Source organism: Lodderomyces beijingensis (assembly GCF_963989305.1).
Source record: "Lodderomyces beijingensis strain CBS 14171 genome assembly, chromosome: 4".
In the NCBI taxonomy this organism is placed as follows: Eukaryota; Fungi; Ascomycota; class Pichiomycetes; order Serinales; family Debaryomycetaceae; genus Lodderomyces; species Lodderomyces beijingensis.
Genome location: NC_089973.1, coordinates 2093261 through 2113580, shown reverse-complemented (window position 1 = coordinate 2113580; position 20320 = coordinate 2093261). Strand labels below are relative to the sequence as shown.

The 20320-nt window shown below is 49.7% G+C and overlaps 13 protein-coding genes across 13 annotated transcripts; 3 read left to right on the top strand and 10 right to left on the bottom strand. All coding sequences in view use genetic code 12, as the record gives it.

Moving 5' to 3' along the window:
- Positions 1 to 1177: 1177 nt before the first annotated feature.
- Positions 1178 to 1627, bottom strand: LODBEIA_P39270 (uncharacterized protein; the record flags this gene model as incomplete). Its single annotated transcript, XM_066974091.1, has 1 exon — positions 1178 to 1627. One exon carries the CDS (start codon positions 1625 to 1627, stop codon positions 1178 to 1180), a length of 450 nt encoding a protein of 149 aa, XP_066830865.1.
- A 1177-nt stretch (positions 1628 to 2804) lies between these two features.
- Positions 2805 to 3845, bottom strand: LODBEIA_P39260 (uncharacterized protein; the record flags this gene model as incomplete). Its single annotated transcript, XM_066974090.1, has 1 exon — positions 2805 to 3845. The coding sequence occupies one exon, from the start codon at positions 3843 to 3845 to the stop codon at positions 2805 to 2807; it is 1041 nt and encodes a 346-aa protein (XP_066830864.1).
- A 235-nt stretch (positions 3846 to 4080) lies between these two features.
- LODBEIA_P39250 (uncharacterized protein) lies at positions 4081 to 5589 on the top strand (the record flags this gene model as incomplete). The annotated part of the gene is made up of 1 exon (XM_066974089.1): positions 4081 to 5589. The coding sequence occupies one exon, from the start codon at positions 4081 to 4083 to the stop codon at positions 5587 to 5589; it is 1509 nt and encodes a 502-aa protein (XP_066830863.1).
- On the bottom strand, positions 5586 to 6896 carry LODBEIA_P39240 (uncharacterized protein; the record flags this gene model as incomplete). The annotated part of the gene is made up of 1 exon (XM_066974088.1): positions 5586 to 6896. The coding sequence occupies one exon, from the start codon at positions 6894 to 6896 to the stop codon at positions 5586 to 5588; it is 1311 nt and encodes a 436-aa protein (XP_066830862.1).
- Positions 6897 to 6915: 19 nt separating this feature from the next.
- Positions 6916 to 8598, bottom strand: LODBEIA_P39230 (uncharacterized protein; the record flags this gene model as incomplete). The annotated part of the gene is made up of 1 exon (XM_066974087.1): positions 6916 to 8598. The coding sequence occupies one exon, from the start codon at positions 8596 to 8598 to the stop codon at positions 6916 to 6918; it is 1683 nt and encodes a 560-aa protein (XP_066830861.1).
- A 554-nt stretch (positions 8599 to 9152) lies between these two features.
- On the bottom strand, positions 9153 to 9662 carry LODBEIA_P39220 (uncharacterized protein; the record flags this gene model as incomplete). Its single annotated transcript, XM_066974086.1, has 1 exon — positions 9153 to 9662. The coding sequence occupies one exon, from the start codon at positions 9660 to 9662 to the stop codon at positions 9153 to 9155; it is 510 nt and encodes a 169-aa protein (XP_066830860.1).
- A 188-nt stretch (positions 9663 to 9850) lies between these two features.
- LODBEIA_P39210 (40S ribosomal protein eS25) lies at positions 9851 to 10168 on the bottom strand (the record flags this gene model as incomplete). Its single annotated transcript, XM_066974085.1, has 1 exon — positions 9851 to 10168. The coding sequence occupies one exon, from the start codon at positions 10166 to 10168 to the stop codon at positions 9851 to 9853; it is 318 nt and encodes a 105-aa protein (XP_066830859.1).
- Positions 10169 to 10990: 822 nt separating this feature from the next.
- LODBEIA_P39200 (uncharacterized protein) lies at positions 10991 to 12508 on the top strand (the record flags this gene model as incomplete). The annotated part of the gene is made up of 1 exon (XM_066974084.1): positions 10991 to 12508. One exon carries the CDS (start codon positions 10991 to 10993, stop codon positions 12506 to 12508), a length of 1518 nt encoding a protein of 505 aa, XP_066830858.1.
- Positions 12509 to 12558: 50 nt separating this feature from the next.
- LODBEIA_P39190 (uncharacterized protein) lies at positions 12559 to 14058 on the bottom strand (the record flags this gene model as incomplete). The annotated part of the gene is made up of 1 exon (XM_066974082.1): positions 12559 to 14058. One exon carries the CDS (start codon positions 14056 to 14058, stop codon positions 12559 to 12561), a length of 1500 nt encoding a protein of 499 aa, XP_066830857.1.
- Positions 14059 to 14212: 154 nt separating this feature from the next.
- LODBEIA_P39180 (uncharacterized protein) lies at positions 14213 to 15802 on the bottom strand (the record flags this gene model as incomplete). The annotated part of the gene is made up of 1 exon (XM_066974081.1): positions 14213 to 15802. One exon carries the CDS (start codon positions 15800 to 15802, stop codon positions 14213 to 14215), a length of 1590 nt encoding a protein of 529 aa, XP_066830856.1.
- Positions 15803 to 15994: 192 nt separating this feature from the next.
- Positions 15995 to 17275, bottom strand: LODBEIA_P39170 (uncharacterized protein; the record flags this gene model as incomplete). Its single annotated transcript, XM_066974080.1, has 1 exon — positions 15995 to 17275. One exon carries the CDS (start codon positions 17273 to 17275, stop codon positions 15995 to 15997), a length of 1281 nt encoding a protein of 426 aa, XP_066830855.1.
- Positions 17276 to 17477: 202 nt separating this feature from the next.
- LODBEIA_P39160 (uncharacterized protein) lies at positions 17478 to 18149 on the top strand (the record flags this gene model as incomplete). Its single annotated transcript, XM_066974079.1, has 1 exon — positions 17478 to 18149. The coding sequence occupies one exon, from the start codon at positions 17478 to 17480 to the stop codon at positions 18147 to 18149; it is 672 nt and encodes a 223-aa protein (XP_066830854.1).
- Positions 18150 to 18153: 4 nt separating this feature from the next.
- LODBEIA_P39150 (uncharacterized protein) lies at positions 18154 to 20163 on the bottom strand (the record flags this gene model as incomplete). The annotated part of the gene is made up of 1 exon (XM_066974078.1): positions 18154 to 20163. One exon carries the CDS (start codon positions 20161 to 20163, stop codon positions 18154 to 18156), a length of 2010 nt encoding a protein of 669 aa, XP_066830853.1.
- Positions 20164 to 20320: the final 157 nt, after the last annotated feature.

Here is a 20320-nt window from a genome sequence, read left to right as displayed (position 1 = left end):
AGAGTTTATGTGCATCCTTACACCAGAGTTTATGTGCATCCTTACACCAGAGTTTATGTGCATCCTTACACCAGAGTTTATGTGCATCCTTACACCAGAGTTTATGTGCATCCTTACACCAGAGTTTATGTGCATCCTTACACCAGAGTTTATGTGCATCCTTACACCAGAGTTTATGTGCATCCTTACACCAGAGTTTATGTGCATCCTTACACCAGAGTTTATGTGCATCCTGGGGGCCATTTTGCACCCACACCAATACACCCAACCGTGATGCTGCTGTTGATCCCATAATGGTATCACTGTACTGGCTGAACCCTCTATAGACCATCTCACCCAGTTAGCTGATAAGGCAAATTCAACATTTTTGCATCTATTTCATCCAAAGTTCCCCGTATGGGTACCTCGAAATGAAACACCACCTACATATGACTTAACCAATGGTAGTACCTGCTTTGAGCTGATAGCTAAACAACTACCTGTAATCCTATGTGAAGTTTATGTCCTCTACGTCATAGGTCTCTGCTCGTCACGGCACCTATCTCACTCATATGGTTACTTTTTTTTTTGTGGACTCCAGTCGTGACCTTCGCGTACCAATTTGAACCCCATACACCTGAACTTCTAGCTACGGTCAACTTGCAAAAGTAGGGGCTCAAGCGAGCACAAACAAGAGCACTTCATTCGTTTTTGCTTCAAAGAGAAAGCTTCCCAGTGTGAGTACCTCGAAATGACAAAACTTACCCAGCTCTTGCTTGTCATTAATACCCCAGATCAGTACTACGTATTAAGTGCTACTTGGCACGCGCGGCGTGATTAAGAAAGGTGGACCTCGACTTCAAGAGCTCAGGAAATCAACATGCACTCGACTAACCACCCGCTCTTTTGCCCTTCACCATTACTCTCCATTGCTGAGGGGCTGTGATTTACACTGGGATTCCCCCTGGATCTACGCAACAGACTGTACTTGTAATTTCGTTCTGCGTGAAGCAATCTGAGTCATCTAATTTCGTTGTTTTTTGCAGCAAAATGTCTCAAAAATAAACCTGTGAGAAAACTCAAACTAAACAACTTATACGTTTATAAAGATTTATTAATTACGATAGTTTGTTAATGGCAAACTCATTTCAACTGATGTATTAATGATATGCCTACAAAGACTCAGAGTTCACTGTGTCTATTGATCAATCAACGGCGCGTCATATCTCACCTCGTGGTAGTCCCAAAAGAAACTCAACTCTGTGGGAACACTCGAGTTGCATTGGTCTCGCCTCGAAACAATCTCCACAAACTCCTCCAATGGACAGCTGAATCCAACCCCGCTGGTGCACTTTGGGTACGGAACCACTGCATCATTCATAACAAACCGCACATACAGTTGGCCTCCGCACTGCAACTTTTCCATGTAAGTTCGGCCTCCCTGGGGGAACATCTCGGCCGCGTTGTAGGGATTGGGCAAAACAACATGCGCCGGTAACGCAGTTTCAAGCTCGACCAACCCCATAGACGAAAAGTAGATCTCCATATCGGTGTCGTGGGTGAACATCAACCATGTCTTGTGCTCAGAGCTGCCCTGTAGTAGTTTCAAGGACGCGGCTACCATCGCCGAGCCCACGGTGGTGCTCATGTTGTTGCCCGGGCCGATCTGGTAGTAGTTTCCGAAATCCGTCCTGTACCCGCTCTTGATATACTCCTCATTGGTAAAGAGCTCTGCAAAAGGCGACCAGCCCTTGACGTTAATTTCCTCTCTACTCTTCGACTCTCCACCCAATCACTCCAGTTGCTGCTACTGGTCTTAGAGGGACTTTCTTTTTGTTCTCTGTCTCTCTTTCTCTCAGTGTCTACATAGTTGAGTCTCTTACGGAGCCAAATGGCCATTTTGCAGCCACACCAATACACCCAACAGTGATGCTACTGTGGACTCCATACCCGCACTGAGAGGACACTTTGCAGTCCAGATGGAAGTCCAATAGAACCACCTAGTCTTTTGCTCTCTATTAATTATTTCGTTGTTGAATTTCCCTCCAATTTTACGCAACATTTCACTGTGGTTCCTGTGCACCTACTCTCTACACTTCTCCGCACTTCAATCTCCGTGTCACGTGATCCAACCACCACACTAGAAGCACCCACAGACGTCACCATCGTCCTTCCTCCACTCTATTGGCTCCCTTTACGGTCAAAGATCCTGGCTCACGCCTCATCTAGATTGCTGCTTTACTCTCCTACATGAGTACATGTCATGTCTTCTGTTCGTTTTCAGCGCTACCAACTGCTTCACGTATGCTTCCCGCTCCCCACTGTCTGCACCTGTGTCTGTTTTGGGCAAGTTCACTTCAAAGTCCACTTGCTTCTAAGGCACTGTCTCGTATCAACAGCTAGAGCTTTGTAGTCAAAAACGTAGTCACTTCACCGAGTCTACAAGTTTTTGCCGCATAATCTGGCAAAATTGTCACCTTGAGGGCGAATTACAGTAGTATCGACTATGCAGTACATAACAAAGCTTTCAAATACACCAGAGTTTTAAAACATGCTTTGGTCTTATGCAGTGACGACATCCGCAATGTGTCTAGGGAATCCGAGAGTCACGGCATTCCCTTGCAATGTCACTGGTATCGCCTACCTAGTATGTACATACCAAGAGCTGTCAATTGTGGTGCTACTGCGTGTATATTGTGGCCTCGGGGCCCCTGTCTACGCTACTGCCGGCACGTGCATATCACGTGCATTGCAACCCAACGGACATCACAACATCTTAGCACACCTGCATTTTGATCTTCCACTGGCTATAGTCTAAAGGTGGCTCATCCCAAACCGTTTTTCCTGCGCTTTGCCAAGGCGTACCGCATCGACTTTAACATCCCCGATGCAAACACACCCTTGATCGCTTGCACAACCGAACTATAAATAATCGTCCTCGTGATCAACTGCTTGATATTGTAGGCGAGGTTGCGGTCGGTGGCAATCTCCTTGATGGACGACTCCGGGTACCGGCTGTATAGCTGCGTGCGGAACTTCAACGGTAGGCACGAGATGAGTTTGATCTTGGCACTGGCGTTCAAATTGGTCTTGAAAGTTCTGTCTTTGTCATCGTTGTTCGTGAGTATGAGGTAGTTGCGGTGGATAAAGTAGTCGAGTATCGGCTGGTAGAGTTTGCGAAAGTGGTGGAACTGCTTGGAGACAATGTTGCGCACCTTGTTCGGGTTCTCGCCTCCCACGTACATGCGGAAATCGCCCAAGTACGACAAACTGGTGATCTGCTCGTAGAGTTCCCTTTCGGAAAACTGGTTGGACTGGATCAAAAAAATCGCTATGGTCATGGCGTTCTTGAGGTTGTACTGGTTCAAAAACTTGACCATGACGTCGTGTTCTTTGATGTAGTTGACCGGTTTCTGCATCCGCCCTGCAAAGTAGAGCGACGACCACTCGCTCAAGTCCATGAGTGCGCTCCGCTCGTCCACCACGCCGTACTTTGTCACGTGGTTCTGGATGGAAACATAGGGGTTGAAGAAGATGCCCTTGCCCTGGATCAAGTTGATCCACATGAGCGATTTGGCCGAGTAGTGTCCCGGGTTCTGCTGTAAGTTTTCCCTGTGGAACTGGGCCGAGTCCTTGACCAAAAAGATAAAGTCCAACTGCTTGGTGTCGGATCTGTCTCCCGTGTCACTGCCGTACCCGTCTTGCGGAAGAATCCCCGAGCCGTAACCAATGGCCGCCTCAATTGCAGGCTGGAAAGAGTCAACAATGTTTCTGAGCTCGCTCTGTGCTTGCGTCTCTAGCGTCTGATTCTCGGCACAAAAGTCCAACGGTATGATGAGTTTTTCAAACCCGGCAGCCCCCTCCATGATTATAGGGCGGTAGTATTGGTCGGAGTACGGAGTCGTCCGGGTATAAGCATGCCGGCGGGCGAGCCGCCTGGAATAGATGCTAAAGTGGTGGCCAATGCGTCGTGGACACGTTCGTATCATTGTTGAGTCAACTAGACGCCTGGTAGTGAGTGAAAAAAGGTTCAAGAAAAATATAAAAAATTTTGAAAAATTTACAGGTCCCCACGCGAGTGACTAATAAGCATCACCATTCATGTCGGCACAAGCATACAGGTCCACTAGATCCACCACCCACGAGGACCTCTCGTTTGAGGATGTTGTCATGACCGGGTTGGCGCCCGATGGAGGTCTCTACTTGCCGTCGGCGATACCCAAGTTGCCCCCCAGCTTCATCACCAAATGGAAGGACTTGTCGTTCAACGAGTTGGCTTTTCAAATCATGAGGTTGTACATAAACGAAGCGGAAATCAATGACTCAGACCTAAAGGATTTGGTTGCTAGGTCGTACTCCACATTCAGGGCAAAAGAAGTCACCCCCTTGAGGCAGTTGGACGAAAACCTCTACCTTTTGGAGTTGTTTCACGGCCCAACGTACGCCTTCAAAGACGTGGCGCTTCAGTTTGTCGGCAACTTGTTTGAATATTTTTTAGTGAGACGCAACAGTGCTAAAGCCAAAGGGGAACCAAGAGACATTGTCACTGTGGTTGGCGCAACATCAGGAGACACTGGCTCGGCAGCCATCTACGGATTGAGAGGCAAAAAGGACGTTTCGGTGTTCATTTTGTACCCCACGGGCAGAATCAGTCCCATCCAGGAAGAACAAATGACCACTGTGGAGGACTCCAACGTGCACACTCTTTCAGTCAACGGCACATTTGACGATTGTCAAGACATTGTCAAGCTGATCTTTGGCGATAGGGAGTTCAACGACAAGTACCACGTGGGTGCGGTCAACTCCATCAACTGGGCGAGAATCTTGGCTCAGCAGACGTACTACTTTTATGCGTACTTTCAGTTGCAGAAGCTAGCACCAAGCAGCAAGGTGAGATTTGTGGTTCCCTCTGGTAACTTTGGAGACATCTTGGCAGGGTACTATGCCTATAGGATGGGCTTGCCCGTGGACAAATTGGTCATTGCCACCAACGAGAATGACATCTTGGACAGGTTCATGAAGTCGGGGGAGTATGCCAAGCAGCAGGGTGTCGGGGTCAAGGCCACCTACTCCCCAGCAATGGACATTTTGATCTCCTCCAATTTTGAAAGGTTGTTGTGGTACTTGATCAGGGACAACTTGACTGGTGGAGACGACGCAAAAGCCGGCACCGTGTTGAACCAGTGGATGACAGAGCTAAAAACAAAGGGTAGCTTCACCGCGCCAAGTGCGGTGGTTGACCGTGCCAGGCTGATTTTCGACTCGGACAGGGTCTCCAACAATGACACCATCGCAGCCATCAAAAGGGTGTACTCCGAAAGCCCTGAAAAGTACGTGATTGACCCACACACGGCCATCGGAGTGGAAACGGCGTACCGGTTCCTTGCAAAAGAGCCGGCGCAGTACATTTCGCTTTCCACAGCCCACCCTGCCAAGTTCTCGGAGGTGGTGAACAAAGCGTTGGAGTCGTTTGAGGGCTACTCGTTTGAAAAAGACGTGTTGCCCGCAGAGTTGAAGGCGTTGAGCAGCAAGGAAAAGAGGTTGAAATTGATTGACGAGCCTAGTGTGGAGAAAGTGAAGCAGGCTATTAGAGATGAGTTGAAGTTTTAGACCTTTTTGTTTATAGTGACTTGTCCGTCGACAATGTCGACTTTGTAGCCCACTTGTTGCAATACCTCATCATCGACTGCCTTTGTCGCTTCCAACTCTGCTACAAACTTTTGGTTCTGCTCGTTTTTTTCCAAAAGATACTTGACGCAGAGAATCGCTTGCTCTTTGATGAACGGGTTGTTGTTGTCGATCTGGCAGTTGGAAAGGACCAAGCCCAACCCCGCCAACTCTCGCACTCGTTCTTGGGTTGTAAATGACTGGTAGGAAAGGTACGAAAGGATGGTGATGATCATCCCCTTGGCGTTGGAATAGCCAACCGCTTGTTCAATCTTGGAGGTCATGGTCACTCGTTGCACGTTTTCATGTATTGTTTTGAGCACGTGGATGAGCAGCGGTAGGAAATTGGAGTCACTGCGGAGGAATTTAATTGAGTGGTGGTATTGTGCAAGATCTGATATAATGTGTAGTGTGTTTAAAACCCCCGACTCCAATGCGTCGTCCTGAATGGTGTCACTGTTCAACCGCTGGCTGAAACTCTGGAACGTGGTCACGGTCCAGTCCAACAATGCAACTAGCTGGTAGCCACTCCAGTCGTCTTTGGTCTGAACAATGTCGGAGGTGGCACCAAGCCAATCCATAACACCTGCATCGTCTTGTGTTTTGATCCACTGGCCAAAACTCTCGTGCGTGACAATGTCGTATATCAAGTGGACGAGCATCTTGGAATCGTGGTCGACTTTGTTAAAGTCAATACCCTGGTACAAGCGGTACACGTTTTTCATCACATGGTTGTCCTTGATGTGAAGCAATGTAAGTAAGGTTTGATTGGTAACATCTGGATCTTCAGTGTAAAACTGCCGGAATAGTAGATGGATCACGGGACGCTCAAACAGGCTCCTAGCTGACCCAAACAACTTATTGGTTTCGTTGACGTATTCGTTGCGGGGAAAATTGGCAAGTGCCTCCCAGTAAACAAGCCGGATCTTCTCCGTCCACTCACTCACTGGTAAGGAAAACTTTTCCAAGCTTGTGATGACCCGGGGGTAGAACTGGTGGTCCAATACTCGAGAGAGGTTCCTCACCACCAATAGCAACCCACGGTATAATCGCAACTGGTATGTCTCATTCTGAGGTGTATACTCCAAAACTGTTGTGACCGAGCTGGGGTGTAACAACTCTTTTGTTTCGCTCTCCGAGGTTAGCTTCACCACCTGCGCCAACTCCGCCAAGCGCTCGTTGAAATGAGAGTCGTCCGAGTCTCTAAGCTCTTGTAACACCTGCTCAGTAAGCTGATCAAGGGAACTCATCTGATTAAACACTACACGTCTAAAAATGTACAGGCGGCCTTTCTGCGTCGCACCCGTGCGGATTGAACAAACAAAACTTCGGCACCAACGGAGACACAGCAAAACCCAAGGAGACCAAATACTCGCGAAACTTTACAATACGCGTCGACATCTCGTACAACCGAAACTCGCCGCTTGCGTTCTTGTTGCCACTCCAGAGCGACTCTCCCAACGCCGAGGCCCGTGGCCAGATCTTGCCTGTCAACACAGCAAAGTCCACTTGCTCCGACCATAACACCGCTTCTGCGCCAACAACTAGCTCCTGCTCGCTCTGGGTCAAGTTGCTCAAAAAGTCAAACGTGTAGATCCTCTGCCAGGTTTTATACGGACCGCACCAACTGCCTCCCTTACAGGTATTAAACTGAGTGTTTTGCGGAGCGTCGACATACTTCCAGTCGTTGGTCAAGAATCCGCCGTAGCCGCAGTCGAGGTAGAGGTGGTCGTACAGGGACACAACCACTTTGTAACCGCGCAGAGTCAAGTTTTTGATTCCGGAGCCAGTGTGCCAGATCTGTAATGTGATGTTGCCCGGTAGTGACTCGACAGCCCCGTCTGCCAACAACACGTCGTCCCACATGATCAATTGTCTCTCGGGGACCGAGTTGTACATCGGCAAGGCGCGGTCAAGGTAGTGCTGGGTGATATCACTCAAGGTGGCATTGTCGTACCATGAGTCGGGATAGCAGTTCTTCTGAAGCTCGTCGTTACCCACGTGGAAGTAGTGGTCGCGGAAGACATTGCTCAACTCGTGGTAAACATCGCCAATGACGGTGTAAGTCTCGTCGTTCATGATATTCAATTGCCCCGAGGGAGGCTCCACGCCGGCATAGTTCCAAAACTGGTCGGCACATTCCACGATGTTTGGGTCCACTTTTCTCCACCCGGCTCGAGCGTGTCCGGGCATGTCAATCTCGGGAACCAATCGCACTCCGCGCGCCCTGGCAAAGTCCAATACCGAAACCAAGTCCTTTTTCGTGTATACTTCGCTCGCAGAGTAAGCGTCTTCGGTCATCTCCGGGTAGCTATCAATCTCCACCGGCCAGCTCTGCGAATCCACCAAATGCCAATGCAAGGTGTTCATTTTGGCAAGGGCCATGACTTCTATCTGCTCGGTGATTTTGTCCACAGGCAAAAAGTTCCGAGCTGAATCGACCATGAGCCCGCGGTGTTTGAAGAGCGGGTAGTCGTGGACATGCACAGACTGCTCAACCAAGTACTGGCCACACTGGTAAACCACCATTTGTTGTAGTGTAGTTAGCGCATGCAACGTGCCCCAAATGGTTTCACTGGAGATGCTGATCCCGTCCTCGTCAACGTTGAGCTGGTAGGATTCGTCTACCCCAAATTGCAAATCAGCATCGTAATCTGTGATGTTCACGGTGACGACGTTTGGAGCCAGGGCTTTTGACTCGGGACAATGTGCTGTGACGTTCTGGTACAAGTATGGTGACCATTTGACGGTTTTAATGTCATCAACAGCTCTCTCAAACGCCTCCTGGACCAAGCTGTTGTCCCCTGCTTCCTCTTCCAACTCAATGTTCTCCAAGTCGATAACGATTGCGTTTTGGCCGAACCATGTCACGTTCTGCGGGCGTGGTAACGGATCAACCGAGACTGCAAGCACCCTGCTGCATAATAAAATGTACCAAACGAGACCGAGCATTGACAATACCGTAAGCTTACTGATAACAGTTGTAGTAAATGCTTATCCTTGTAAGGATTTTGCTCGTTTTTTATATTCCACTCTGGCACCGTTGTGATCTCCTCCAGGACATCCATTTGCGAGTGGATGCTGTTTATCCGCGACTCGCTATTGTTTCCACCGATTGGTCACGGTTCAAAAGCTGAACCGTTGCACCCACGTTTTCATTTCCTAACCGCTAAACTCTGTCAAAACCACTTTCACCAAACCAATGTTATGGGTTGATTGTTTGTTTTCTTGTGCGGTCTATCCGTGTTGTAGTTTACCGCCGCCATGCTGAACGCGTCACCGGCGTCGCGCATCACTTTCCGTAGAAGAGGTGCTTGAAGTATCCTTGAGCCCGGGTCTGTCTAATCTTTTGCTTTTACCAACACAATGTCGGCTTCCCCGGCACCCACGAAATTCTAAAGTTCCAGGTTGTGTCTATTAAGATCTATATCTCGATTTATCCCACAATATGATGCGTCTTCCTCCCCTAATGGCAACCACTTTTGATGACAGGTTCGATTCTGGCCTCATCGTTGTTGTTGTTTCAACTGTTTTTCAAACGCACCAATCATGATGTTGCTAACCTGCGGAGCAAACATGGAACTGAGATGGTTGTACAATGGGTTTCGAAACTTGTACGTGAGTTTGAAATCGACTCGACACTTTGGGAACTTGCTCGTCGAAACGTGGCTGAACACCCACTGCGTTTCAAGGGTCTCAAACAACTCTAGCTCAACACTTTTGGCGTACACGTTTCTGTTCTCCTCGCAGTGGAGTTTGCATACAAACCGCTCGGTAATGTCGTTCCACCCGATTTTCAAACCAGCTCCCGAGGGGAGATTGCCACCATCCCTGCTTGTAATGAACGAGTCCTCAACAAACGGCACAAAGTTCTTGTAGTTGTCCACCCTGCTTACGATGTCGAAAACCTGCTCCGGTGAGCCATTGAGGACCCGTGAAATGCTATATGACTGGGGCTTCGAAGAGCCAAAAAATGCCCTCTTCAACACCAACGGGCGACTCGTTCGTATCATCATGTAGAAACAAGAAGGAGTGTTTGGAGCTCTCGTTTTTTTTTCTCTTTTAATTTCACGTCGAGGCACCGAAAGAGGCCATCTCGGTGGGTTGAAGAGTACTAAAGCTACACTGAAGCTAACACATTATGGTTTTCAAAATTTTTTGGTCGTAATATACAAATGCTAGCAAGAGCCCACTACACTATCAATTACTGAGCACGAGTGTAGATGGCTTGTTTGGAGTGCTTCAAGACCGGGGTAATGATTCCGTCGTCCTCCAACTGTCTCAAAGCAACACGGGCAAGCGAACCTCCAATCTTCAATCTGTCAACCAAAACGGAAACGGAAACGTACTTGTAGGTTGGGACATCCTTCAAGATTCTGTCGTATTTCTCTTGGTCCAAGATGACAATGTGCTGAGCCTTGTCCTTGACCTTACCCTTGTTCCACTTCTTTTTACCTTTCTTACCACCGGCCAAGGCAGCAGCAGCTTTAGCGGCCTTAGTTTGTTGGATCTTTGGCGCCATTCTAGTGTGGTTGTTAGTAATCTGAAAACTGTGGGACCCGGGAATTAGCTGCGATATTGGGAGCCAGGCGCTCTATAAAGACCTTTTTTTTCGACAAGCATTGTCGCCGCTGGTTGTTCAGTGCACTGTCAAAGGTTTTGTAGTTTCATTTGCAAATAAATGGCCCCCAGGCATCTCCAATGTAACTGTCAATATGGCCTCATCTTGGCTCCCAAGTTGATACACCGCTGTGGCATTGGTCGTAACATACTTCTATAGTTGCTTGTGTACTATAAAGATGAGCTGGTAGGACGTATTTTTCCAATCTGTAAGGCGTAAAATGGTGAGGTCTCTCTCTGGCTTTTTTTTCTCTGCAACTAGGAGGAAACGGGGGTGGTGTGTGCGTCCCACAAATGGCACGTGAATCCAGGTCAAAGACCTATTTTGAAAACAACGCAACCTGTTGCTACTACTGCTAAGATTCAGAAGGGGACTTTTGCAATGGATAGGACAGCCACTTTTCAAACCATCTCTGTTGCCTATTTTGCAGCACGGGTCTACATTTCCCGTTGTGTTGTATCACACCTCGTGCTTCACGTAGCGTCGCTTCCAACTCTTCCCAGCACCTGTTCTTGAATCTCCTAGGCTGTGGTAAACACCTCACCTCCACCTCTCCATGCCCACCTCTTTGACCTTGGAGCTGCCTTTACATTCTCTGGGCCACCTTCGAGAACGCTATTGCACAGTTGGTAGCTCCTGATTTTGTGGTGGGCATCACCAACATAGATTGCGCCAGAGACGGGCAATTGGAGCAGGATTATAGATTCAAGCAGCAGCAGCACCATGACCAAGAGGCAGGCCGCGGAGCAGATCACTAAGGATGCTTTTGATGACGACTACGAAACAAACGAGGCCGACGCACCCGCCCGTGCCACCTCGGAAACTTTGTCCAAGAGAAAGATCCTAAAGCCCAGGGGGAAGTTGAATGAACCGAAAGGAGAATCACCTTTCTCAACTGCACTGCAGTTTCCAAAGCCACACACAACGTTACCAAACTCGCCAACTACAACAACTTCCCAAAAGACTAACAAAATCCGTGCCTTGAATGAAAACTTTGTCAAGAAAGTCAACGAGTCTCACATTGCCAATTCGATTGTGGACTTTACCAGCATAGCCGAAGCCTATGTGAGATATTACAAAAGCATCGAGAGCGATACCAAAGAGATACCGGCAGAAAAGATAGAGCAGACTAAAGACGGGCACGACGATGCAGAATCGGAGGAAGAATCGGAGGAGGAGCCGCGCAAGCCCGAGGTCAAGATTCAGGGACCGCTGTTTTCTTTTAGCAACACGTCCTCTACAACCAGCAAACCCGCGTTCACATTTGACCCAAAGAAAATCGCCAAACTAAACGAACGAGATCCGGATGACTCCGATGACGAGCTAAAGGGGCCTACTTTCAATTTCAGCAAGCCCATCGTGGATAGTGTTTTCAAGTTCAAACCGAATGGTGCAGACACAAACAACGATACAGCCAAGGGCGGTACTGAAAAGTCATCGCCTTTTCAGTTTCCCGCGTTGTCAAAGCCGCTGGTAGCCAACACCTTCGGCGGGTTGCCGCAGCAGCCAGAAAGTAATGCACCTCCAAAATTCAATTTCAGTGCAAATCCACCCAGTTCTTCCGCTTTCAATACGGCCAACACCTTTCAATTCGGAAGCGCAAAGCCAACTGCATTTACCAAAGCTACAGCACAGCCCACATCCTCTCCTTTCCTGTTTGGTAAACCAGCAGGTGAAAACACCACGGCATCGCCCTTCCTGTTTGGCACCCTGCAGAAACCAGCATCTTTCGGGTCTACAAACCAAGCGGATGCAAACCCGTTCTCAGCACCCACCAAGAGCACGTCCACTGTTGCGGAACCAGAGGATAACAAAGCCGGCGAAGACGAACCCGAAGTGGAAGGAAACTTCACCCCCGTGGCTGAAATGGGCGAAATGAAGCAGGTCGAGACGGGAGAGGAGAACGAGGAGACAAAGTACACCATAAAGGCAAAGTTGATGGAGTTTGACCAGTCAAACAAAAACGAGCCGTACACCCCCAAAGGTGTGGGACTTTTAAAAGTCTTGCGCAATAAAGACACTGGCAAGTCGCGGATCTTGATCCGAGCCGAGGGCAATTTCCGTGTCTTGCTCAACACGACCATCTCCAAGGACATTGAGTACACCCGGTACGGCCATGGGTCGCTAATACGATTGCCAGTGTTTAGTCCCGAGGGCAAAATCACCACCTACTGTATCCGTGTCAAGGATGCCACCGGCGGCCAAGAGTTGCTAAAGCAAATCAACGACGCAAAGTGTTGATGAAAAAGTAATGCATCGTGTAATAATAATAGTAATAAGATATATACAGGTTATTGTTTAGACTCACCATCTTTCTTTCCATTGTCAAAGTTCAAGAACTTGCCCAAGACTTTGCTTATTCTCGCCAACTTGGAAGGGTGAAGATCCTTTTCATCCATATCGAGCACTTTCTCCTTGCCCAGGTCGTTCTCAAGCTCCAACTGCCAGTCGGCATCGGTTCGCTTGGCGTTCTTGTCGTCAAATGCATCCGCCAAGGCTTCAAGTAGCGCGGTCTGGGTCGGCGTTTCCGGAACGAGGGTCTTGACATGCAACACGACATCGAGATCGCCTCTGTTGTTCAAGTTGCCATTCACGGGGACACCCCTTTCCGGTATCACGAGCTTGCGGCCGTTTTGCACCCCGGGTCTGATCTTGAGCTTGATCTTTTGCCCGTCCAAGGTAGGAACAATGATCTCGCCCCCTAAGGAAGCCGTGGTCATCAAAATCTCCTTGTCCATGACCAAGTTGTTCTTATCACGGGTGAATATGGCGTCCTTCTCCACATTGACCCTCACTATCAAGTCTCCATTGCGCGTTTGGTTGTACTCGTCTTTGGTCACGTATGGCGCATCGCCGCCACCGGGGATCCGAATCCGGGCGCCGTTGCTGATCCCTGGAGGTATCTTGACAGTCGTTGACTTGGGGATCTCCTGCACGCCATTGCCATGACAGGTACCGCACTCGTCGGATCTGGGTATAGTCACGCCAGAGCCGTGACACGTGGGGCAAGTGGACGCCATGTGGAACCCACCCATGACGTGTGCCGTCTGTCCGGTTCCGTGGCAGGTGGGACAAGTTTGCTTCTTGGCTCCTTCTTTCAAGCCGCTTCCGTGGCAGGTGGTGCACGAGTCGAGAACCTTGTAGTTGATAGTCACCGATCCGCCAAATATACTCTCCTTGAACGGTATAGACTTCATAACCTCGACATTGTCCCCAACATGCTCCGTAACAAAGCGCGCACCTCCTTGGCCTCCGCCTCTCCCCGAAGCCCCCCTCCCACCAGCAAATGCTTCCCGAAACAAGTCTTCAAAATCAAACCCCATATTGCCAAAGGGTCTTCCCCCTGAGCTTGCACCGCCAAACCCTGCAAACGGATTGCCTCCTCCTGCGAACGGATTCTGTCCCTGTGCACCACCACCAGCACCAAAGGGACTTGGATTGCCATTCTCATCAAATGCACTTTTCCCAAACTGGTCATACTGCGCTTTCTTTTCCTTATCTCGCAAGATCTCGTAACTCTGCTGAATCTTGTGGAATCTCCTTTCCGCGTCCTTCTCCTTGTTGACATCCGGGTGGTACTTCTTGACGAGGTCGTAATAGGCCTTTTTGATCTGCTTGGGATCGGCCGACTTGTCCACGCCTAGAGTCAGGTAGGGGTCGTAATCAATCAATAGTCTGCCTGTCGATGCATGGAACGCCCTTCGAAACGAGCACGACACAGGGCGTGCCTTTAACAACCGCGGTCTAGAGCATGGGGGATGAAGGTTCAAGACAGTCTTTGGTATTCTCATGGTCGACTTGGCTTTTTGCCCTGTCAAAGTAGACCGCGTTTAAAACTGGCCGATGCGAAGGTATTAAATCTAGGTTAGACAGTATCGTAGAGAGAAGATGGGAATTTTCCACAAAATTCCATGGAAGAGAGGTCACGTGACGCGCTTCTGTATTTTACACCCGCTTGCCATCCATTTCTCGAGCTACGGTACGCCACTTACAAAACACCTGTTTAAAGAAGCGCACTCCCATACCGACGTCTTTGTACCCGGCGATGCTCCGTATGGAATGCATGCTGAGAATGGGGAGACCCACGTCGATGATCATTCGTGCCCCGTTGACACCTCTCTGGCTGCTCGACATGATCGGCCCGATGGTGCCTCCGGACCGCGAGTCGTTTCGTATGTGAAACTGCTGCAACTTTACTCCGTCCAAGTCAGCCACTATTCTGGTGAGAAACTCTTTGCCCAAAGAGTCGCTCAATACGTGTGCATTCGAGTCAAACTTGATCGACGGCCCCGTGTTTGGTAGCGGGAAGTTGTTCTCCAAGTAGGCCTCCTTGAAGTTTGGATTTAATGCATGCGTGACATCGCTTGATAACAAGACGGTGTTTGTAGTCAACTGCGCAACGGCCTCCGATACGGGGAGCTCTCTGCACCTGGCAGCCACTACTGATCTTAAAGTGTCAATCAAGAATCCTCCACAAGCCCCAGTCGAGGTCAAACTGCCAACCTCCTCGTTGTTTGCCAAGTATACCCCGTTGAGTGCTTCCGAGGTGGAGATGTCCTTGTCTAGGAGAAATTGCTGACTATATTCAATGAGACCGTAGATGGAATCGAAAGCACAGAGCCTGTCGTCCAAACAGCCCAGAAATATAAACTCGCGATTTACTCCTCCGCGACAGCTGGGCTGCACATCGACTAGATCCAAGTCAAAGTCAACTATCGAGCTCAAAGAAACCCCAGCTAGGGCGCAAATGTACCTTAGCAATCGCAATGAATGTCTTGCAAAAAACTTGCTACCTAGCTCTTCCTCCGTAGGTACTAGCTCGTCGTCCGAACGATGAGCAAAAACTGGAACGGCTTGGGTTTGCTTGTTGTAAACAGCCGTATCCACGCCAAAATGCGGTGCTAGCGACGGAATCACCGCGATTGGGAGCGGTGCCGAGTTTATCAACGTGCGCTGCACACCTTGCGGTGTCTGCACGAGCACACTCCCTGCAAGCCCAAGGTCCCGGTTGAGCCAGTTGCTGTTCAAGCTGCCAGAGTAAGGTGCCACTCCTATAAGATCGTACCCGTCCACCCGCAGCTTCAACAGACCACGGGGATTGACCTTGACACTCAATGCGTCGCAATGGCTTGCAACAAAGCAAGATCCCTTGCCAGGTGACCATTTCCCGCCAATGACAAATGCAACCAACGACTGGTCACCGTTGCAAGTGTAGTAGAACCCAGCATCGAGCTCTGCAATGGCCTTGTTCTGGCTGATGGACTTGAACCCGTTATTCTCCAAGAGGGATTTAAAGTGCGAAACAACGTGGTAGGTGGTGGGGTTTGTGTTTATGAAATCAAGAAACTGATCAGCATAGGCCTCGTAGTAACTGGCAAGTGGGTCATCAGGTGCTGGTGCTGCCGTGGTGTCATTATCCCCGTTCTCCTCTTCCGCTTCAATTGAGTCTGCAGTTGACACTCCACTGTCTTCCACTGACGAGTCACTATCGTCTGCCACGATGGACCACTCAGTGGCCACTATCGACCGCTCCATTGCGCTATCTATTGCTCTTGTGTCCTAAACCAGGGTCGGTTTTAGCATCCAGATGTGTTTATGCTGGCACTCCGTCTCCCACCGTCCCCCGCGAAAAAAAAACCCCCCCCCCCCTCGCAAGCGCGGTTCATGATAATACCTACACTTTGATCCTTACATTAACAAATTCACCGCTACACACTCATACAAAGCCTACCCCACGGCTGTAAGCGAGTCAAACAAAACCGATATGGACTCCCCGAAATGGTCTCTTCTGATACATTCGGCAAAGATTGGCGAAACGTCAATCACCACTAGCTTGTCCTTGTGCGCCTCGATTTCCTCTTTCGGGATCGGATACGTATTGGTAACTACAATCTTGTCGATGCATTTGGAGTCGGTCAAAGCGCTCAAGCAGCTGTCGTTAAACACCCCGTGGGTGCCAACCACGTAAACGGCTTTGGCGCCACAGTTCAATCTCAAGTGCTCCGCCGCGGCAATGAACGAGTTGGGCTTGTCAATCATGTCGTCCAAGATAATGGCGACTTTGCCCTTGACGTCGCCAACGAGAGTAATCAACTTTTCCTCAACCAAGGGCCCATCTTCGTCGTCCGAGTTCTGCGCGGCGTTATACGACCCACCAAGCACATCGCTGTCCAACATATTGGGCTTGGTCAAGTGCGAGCCGTTGGAGTCGCAGAGAACACTGTTTTCCAAAACACCCTCCCGATGAGCACGCTCGCTCTTGAATTGGTAGTCATCATCCACCACGTGGCCCTGGACAATCCGAGCCGTCTGAAGCTCGTTGACAATGTTGTCCTGCTCCGTAGCGTCCCCACCGTCTTCAGCAATAATCTTGGCCTTCTTCAACGCCTTCTTGCGTGCGTACTCGTCCTGGGTTCTCCTTCTGTCGGTGTGGATCATGGCAAAGTTGATCTTCAACGAGTCGGCCAACGCCGTGACTCTTTTGGTGCCACCGGGGTTCTTGGAAACAACAACCGAGTTTTCCCAGTCGGGGATGTTGTGGCGGATCCACCTGGCCAACGTGGGCGCCCCCAACAAATTGTCCACCGGTTTGGTGAAAAACCCCTGCATCTGGCTTGCATGCAAGTCCATGCTGACAACATGGTCTGCGCCAGCCATCACCAACAAGTTGGCCAACATCCTGGCAGTAATGGCACCACGGTGCTTCTTCATCTTGCTCTGCTTGCTGTAGGGAAACTGCGGGATGACCGCGGTAATCTTGTTTGCACTTCCGCCGCGGCATGCGCTGATCAATATCAACAACTCCATGATGTGGTCGTTGATGTGCGGCGAGCCGCTTTGAATGACGTAAACGTCCTCGTCTCTTACACTCACGCCAATCTGGACCGATGTCTCGCCGTTGCTAAACTTTTTCAAGGTGCACGGGGCCGGCTCGACGCCCAACCGGTCGCAAACCAACTGGCCCAACTCAGGATGCGACGATCCTACAAAGATTTTGCACTTGCGCATATCCAACGACGGTGACAATGTGGAAAAAGCCGGGGGTGCTTGCGTTGAGTGAAGTTGGTTCAAGGATGAACTCTTCTCAAGGGATGAAAAGTGAGAGTGACAATCGTGTAAGGCAACTGGATTCTCGCCTTTTTTTTTTTTTTCTTTGGTTTCTCTGTTCCCGCGGAGTCAGGAGATGGCAATGCATCCAGACTAGAGCATAATGGAGCAGCTACAGTTGAGCATAGCTTCACACAGGGAGACAATTCGAAACTCGAGCTTTTTCCATGAAATTCAAGAGTCATTGAGCGGGGACTTTACCAACATCCGGTGCTTGGCCTTAGGTTCACCCAGCGAGAGCTCAAATGCTCGGTACCAGTACGCTTTGCTTTTGGAGTTGGTGGAGACCAAGAACATCGCTGAGGTGTCTCTTTATGACCCTGTGTTTACCGATTTGGATATGGAGTTGTTCAAGCCGTTCACAGTGGAGGAGCACTATCGCGGTGGGGCGGGCCCTGAAACCCTATACTATATCCCCCATGCTCCACTCGAGGTGATGGAGCAAATACTAGTCACCGACAAGCCAATGGTGTTTCTAGGCAACGACATCATTGCTCACACGGACCGACTAACAAAGCGCAAGCTAGCTTCCCTCTATCCGACCATGGCTGTTCTTGTGCATTACTCAGATGACGGCTCCTGTAACGACGGGTTTACCCCTGTCACAAACAAAAAGAGAAATAGCCGCAAATTCAAAGAGCCAGAAATAGTTTACAATTTCAATGCTGTGCACTTCCACGGAGTAGAGATCACACGATACAAAAACAGCTTCAACAAGAAAACACCCTGGGGCAACGCGTTTTCTGACATTGCATTCCATAGACTAATAGACTAAAAAACTATTCTAATCTCAGTTTCTTGTTCATTGGCTCTTCACTCTCATCTCCATCTTTCAACAAATGTTTAGCCAAAATCGAGTACAAGTCGTCCTTTGTAAACGGCTTGGCCAAGATATCGCTCATCCCGTTTTGCAAATACGTCACAAGGTCGTTATCCTCGATGTTGCCCGTCATGGCAATAATCGGCGTCTTGGTATCAAACGAGCGAATCACGCTCGTCGCTGTGGCTCCGTCCAAATTGGGCATGACTATGTCCATCAACACGAGATCGTACTTGGTGTTTTCCACCGTGGAGATGGCATTGAGGCCGTCGGTGACAACGGTGACTTGACACCCGTACTTTACCAAAAACTTGCGACACAACTGAATGCACACATTGTCGTCCTCAACCAAGAGAACATGGAACTTTGGGTTGGCAATGGAAGTGGTGCTGGTCTGTGGTAGCACATTGGTTTTTGGTGACGCCGATGAACTGGTCAAGGGAGAGAGGGGTTTGTTGTTCGCTGGCGACGCATGCACATAGTCTTCAGGAGCAGTTCCGGGGTTGGTCTGCGATGAGGAGGACAAGCTTTGCTGGTGGTTCTCATGGTGCTGCTGGTGTTGGTGCTGGTGCTGGTGCTGCTGGTGTTGGTGCTGGTGCTGGTGCTGCTGGTGCCGGTGTAAGTGAGGCGGCTGCTGGTCAAGCGTTTGGCCGCTGTTTGAACCTCGTGGTGGTGGCCCCTGGTGGACATCATCCATGGACTGAGTTCGGTCTAGTGTCTGGTTGGCAGACTTGGTTGGAAGAAATGCTTGGTTCGCTTGTGTCACCGACAGCAGGCGCGAGAGCGTGGCAAGACCGCTAATGGGACTGGTGGCGGAGTATGCTGTTTGCGGCGGACGGCCACTCGGGATGGAAAGGGAGCGGTTGTTGTTGAGAACCGCTGGTTGCAGTGGCTGTTGCAGGGCTCCAACTAGGTGGGAAGGTATTGGCTGAGTCATTCCCATTGTGGAGGCGCCGCCAGACGGCTGCATCGATTGCGTTGAAACCACGGGCGATTGGAGGTGCGGTGGGATTCGCGGCGACTGCAGCTGCAAATGCTGCGATATACTGGGAAGCGACGTTGCCGAGAGCGAGCCCAAGTGGTTGGCCGTGGACATGCTGGCGTTTGGGTCCGGGTGAGTAAAAGGGCCGGGGCCAAGGGCATTTGGTGGTGGAAAGTCCAACGGCGGAATTTTGATCCCAGACTGCAACAAGACATTGATCAAGAGGCTCATGGAGCGGTAGTACCGCTCGTTGAAGGAATTTATGGAGACAATGTGGTCCACCAACGTCTTGTATTTCTTTTGTAGCACTGCATTTTCCTGGCTTAGCACCTGGTTGCTCTCTTTGAGAGCGTCAACTTGCTCTCTCAAATGGTTCTGCGACTGACTTAGCTGGATGTAGTTGTGATTGCTAGCTGGGTGTGAGCTCTGTGGAAGGGGGACCCTGGTGGAATCGTTTGCTGCTGTCTCCACATTCACTTCTGATAGGCTGGGGTTCTTCTTGATAGCTGCACTTGTAGGCTTTGATCCGTTGTTGGAAGACGATGGAGACGCTCCGCCGGTTTTCTTTGTAGTGGGGCCTTTCCTCTTGATATTGTCCAACGATTCTCGGTCGTTGATTCTAAAGTCGGGATGTTTAAACTCCCAAGCGTCTTCGCCATAAGGGTAGCTCAGTTTGGCCTCGTTTGGAATCTTGACTTTATGAAAGTCGTACTTGTTCAATTGTCTAACAAAACTTGCAAAATTGGAATGTTTGAAGTGGCGTGGCAAAATGTCCTTTGTAAAGTTGTTTGTGTTGATCACCACAAAGCTGTCCCCGTTTTGGGTCCATTTGACAATGTTCTTATAACTATCTTCTTGAAGCATGAGAAATAGCTTTTTGACAAAGTCGTTGGACCCGCTCTGGTTGGAGCTTGACGTTGTAGCAAGCGTGGAGTTGGGAGCAATGGTGTGCTTCAACGATGTGGTTGTAGAAGGAGGAACCGACATGATAGAAATGGGACGGGCTTGTATTCTAAAATTATTGGCTTCGCTGGCTAGGTGATGTTGTGGATGTAATCATGAGTCGGCGGAAGGAGCAAAAAGCAGGCCTCTGAATCGGGGTAAACGGGTGGAAGGAGGTTGATAAATAACTTGGGACCAGAAT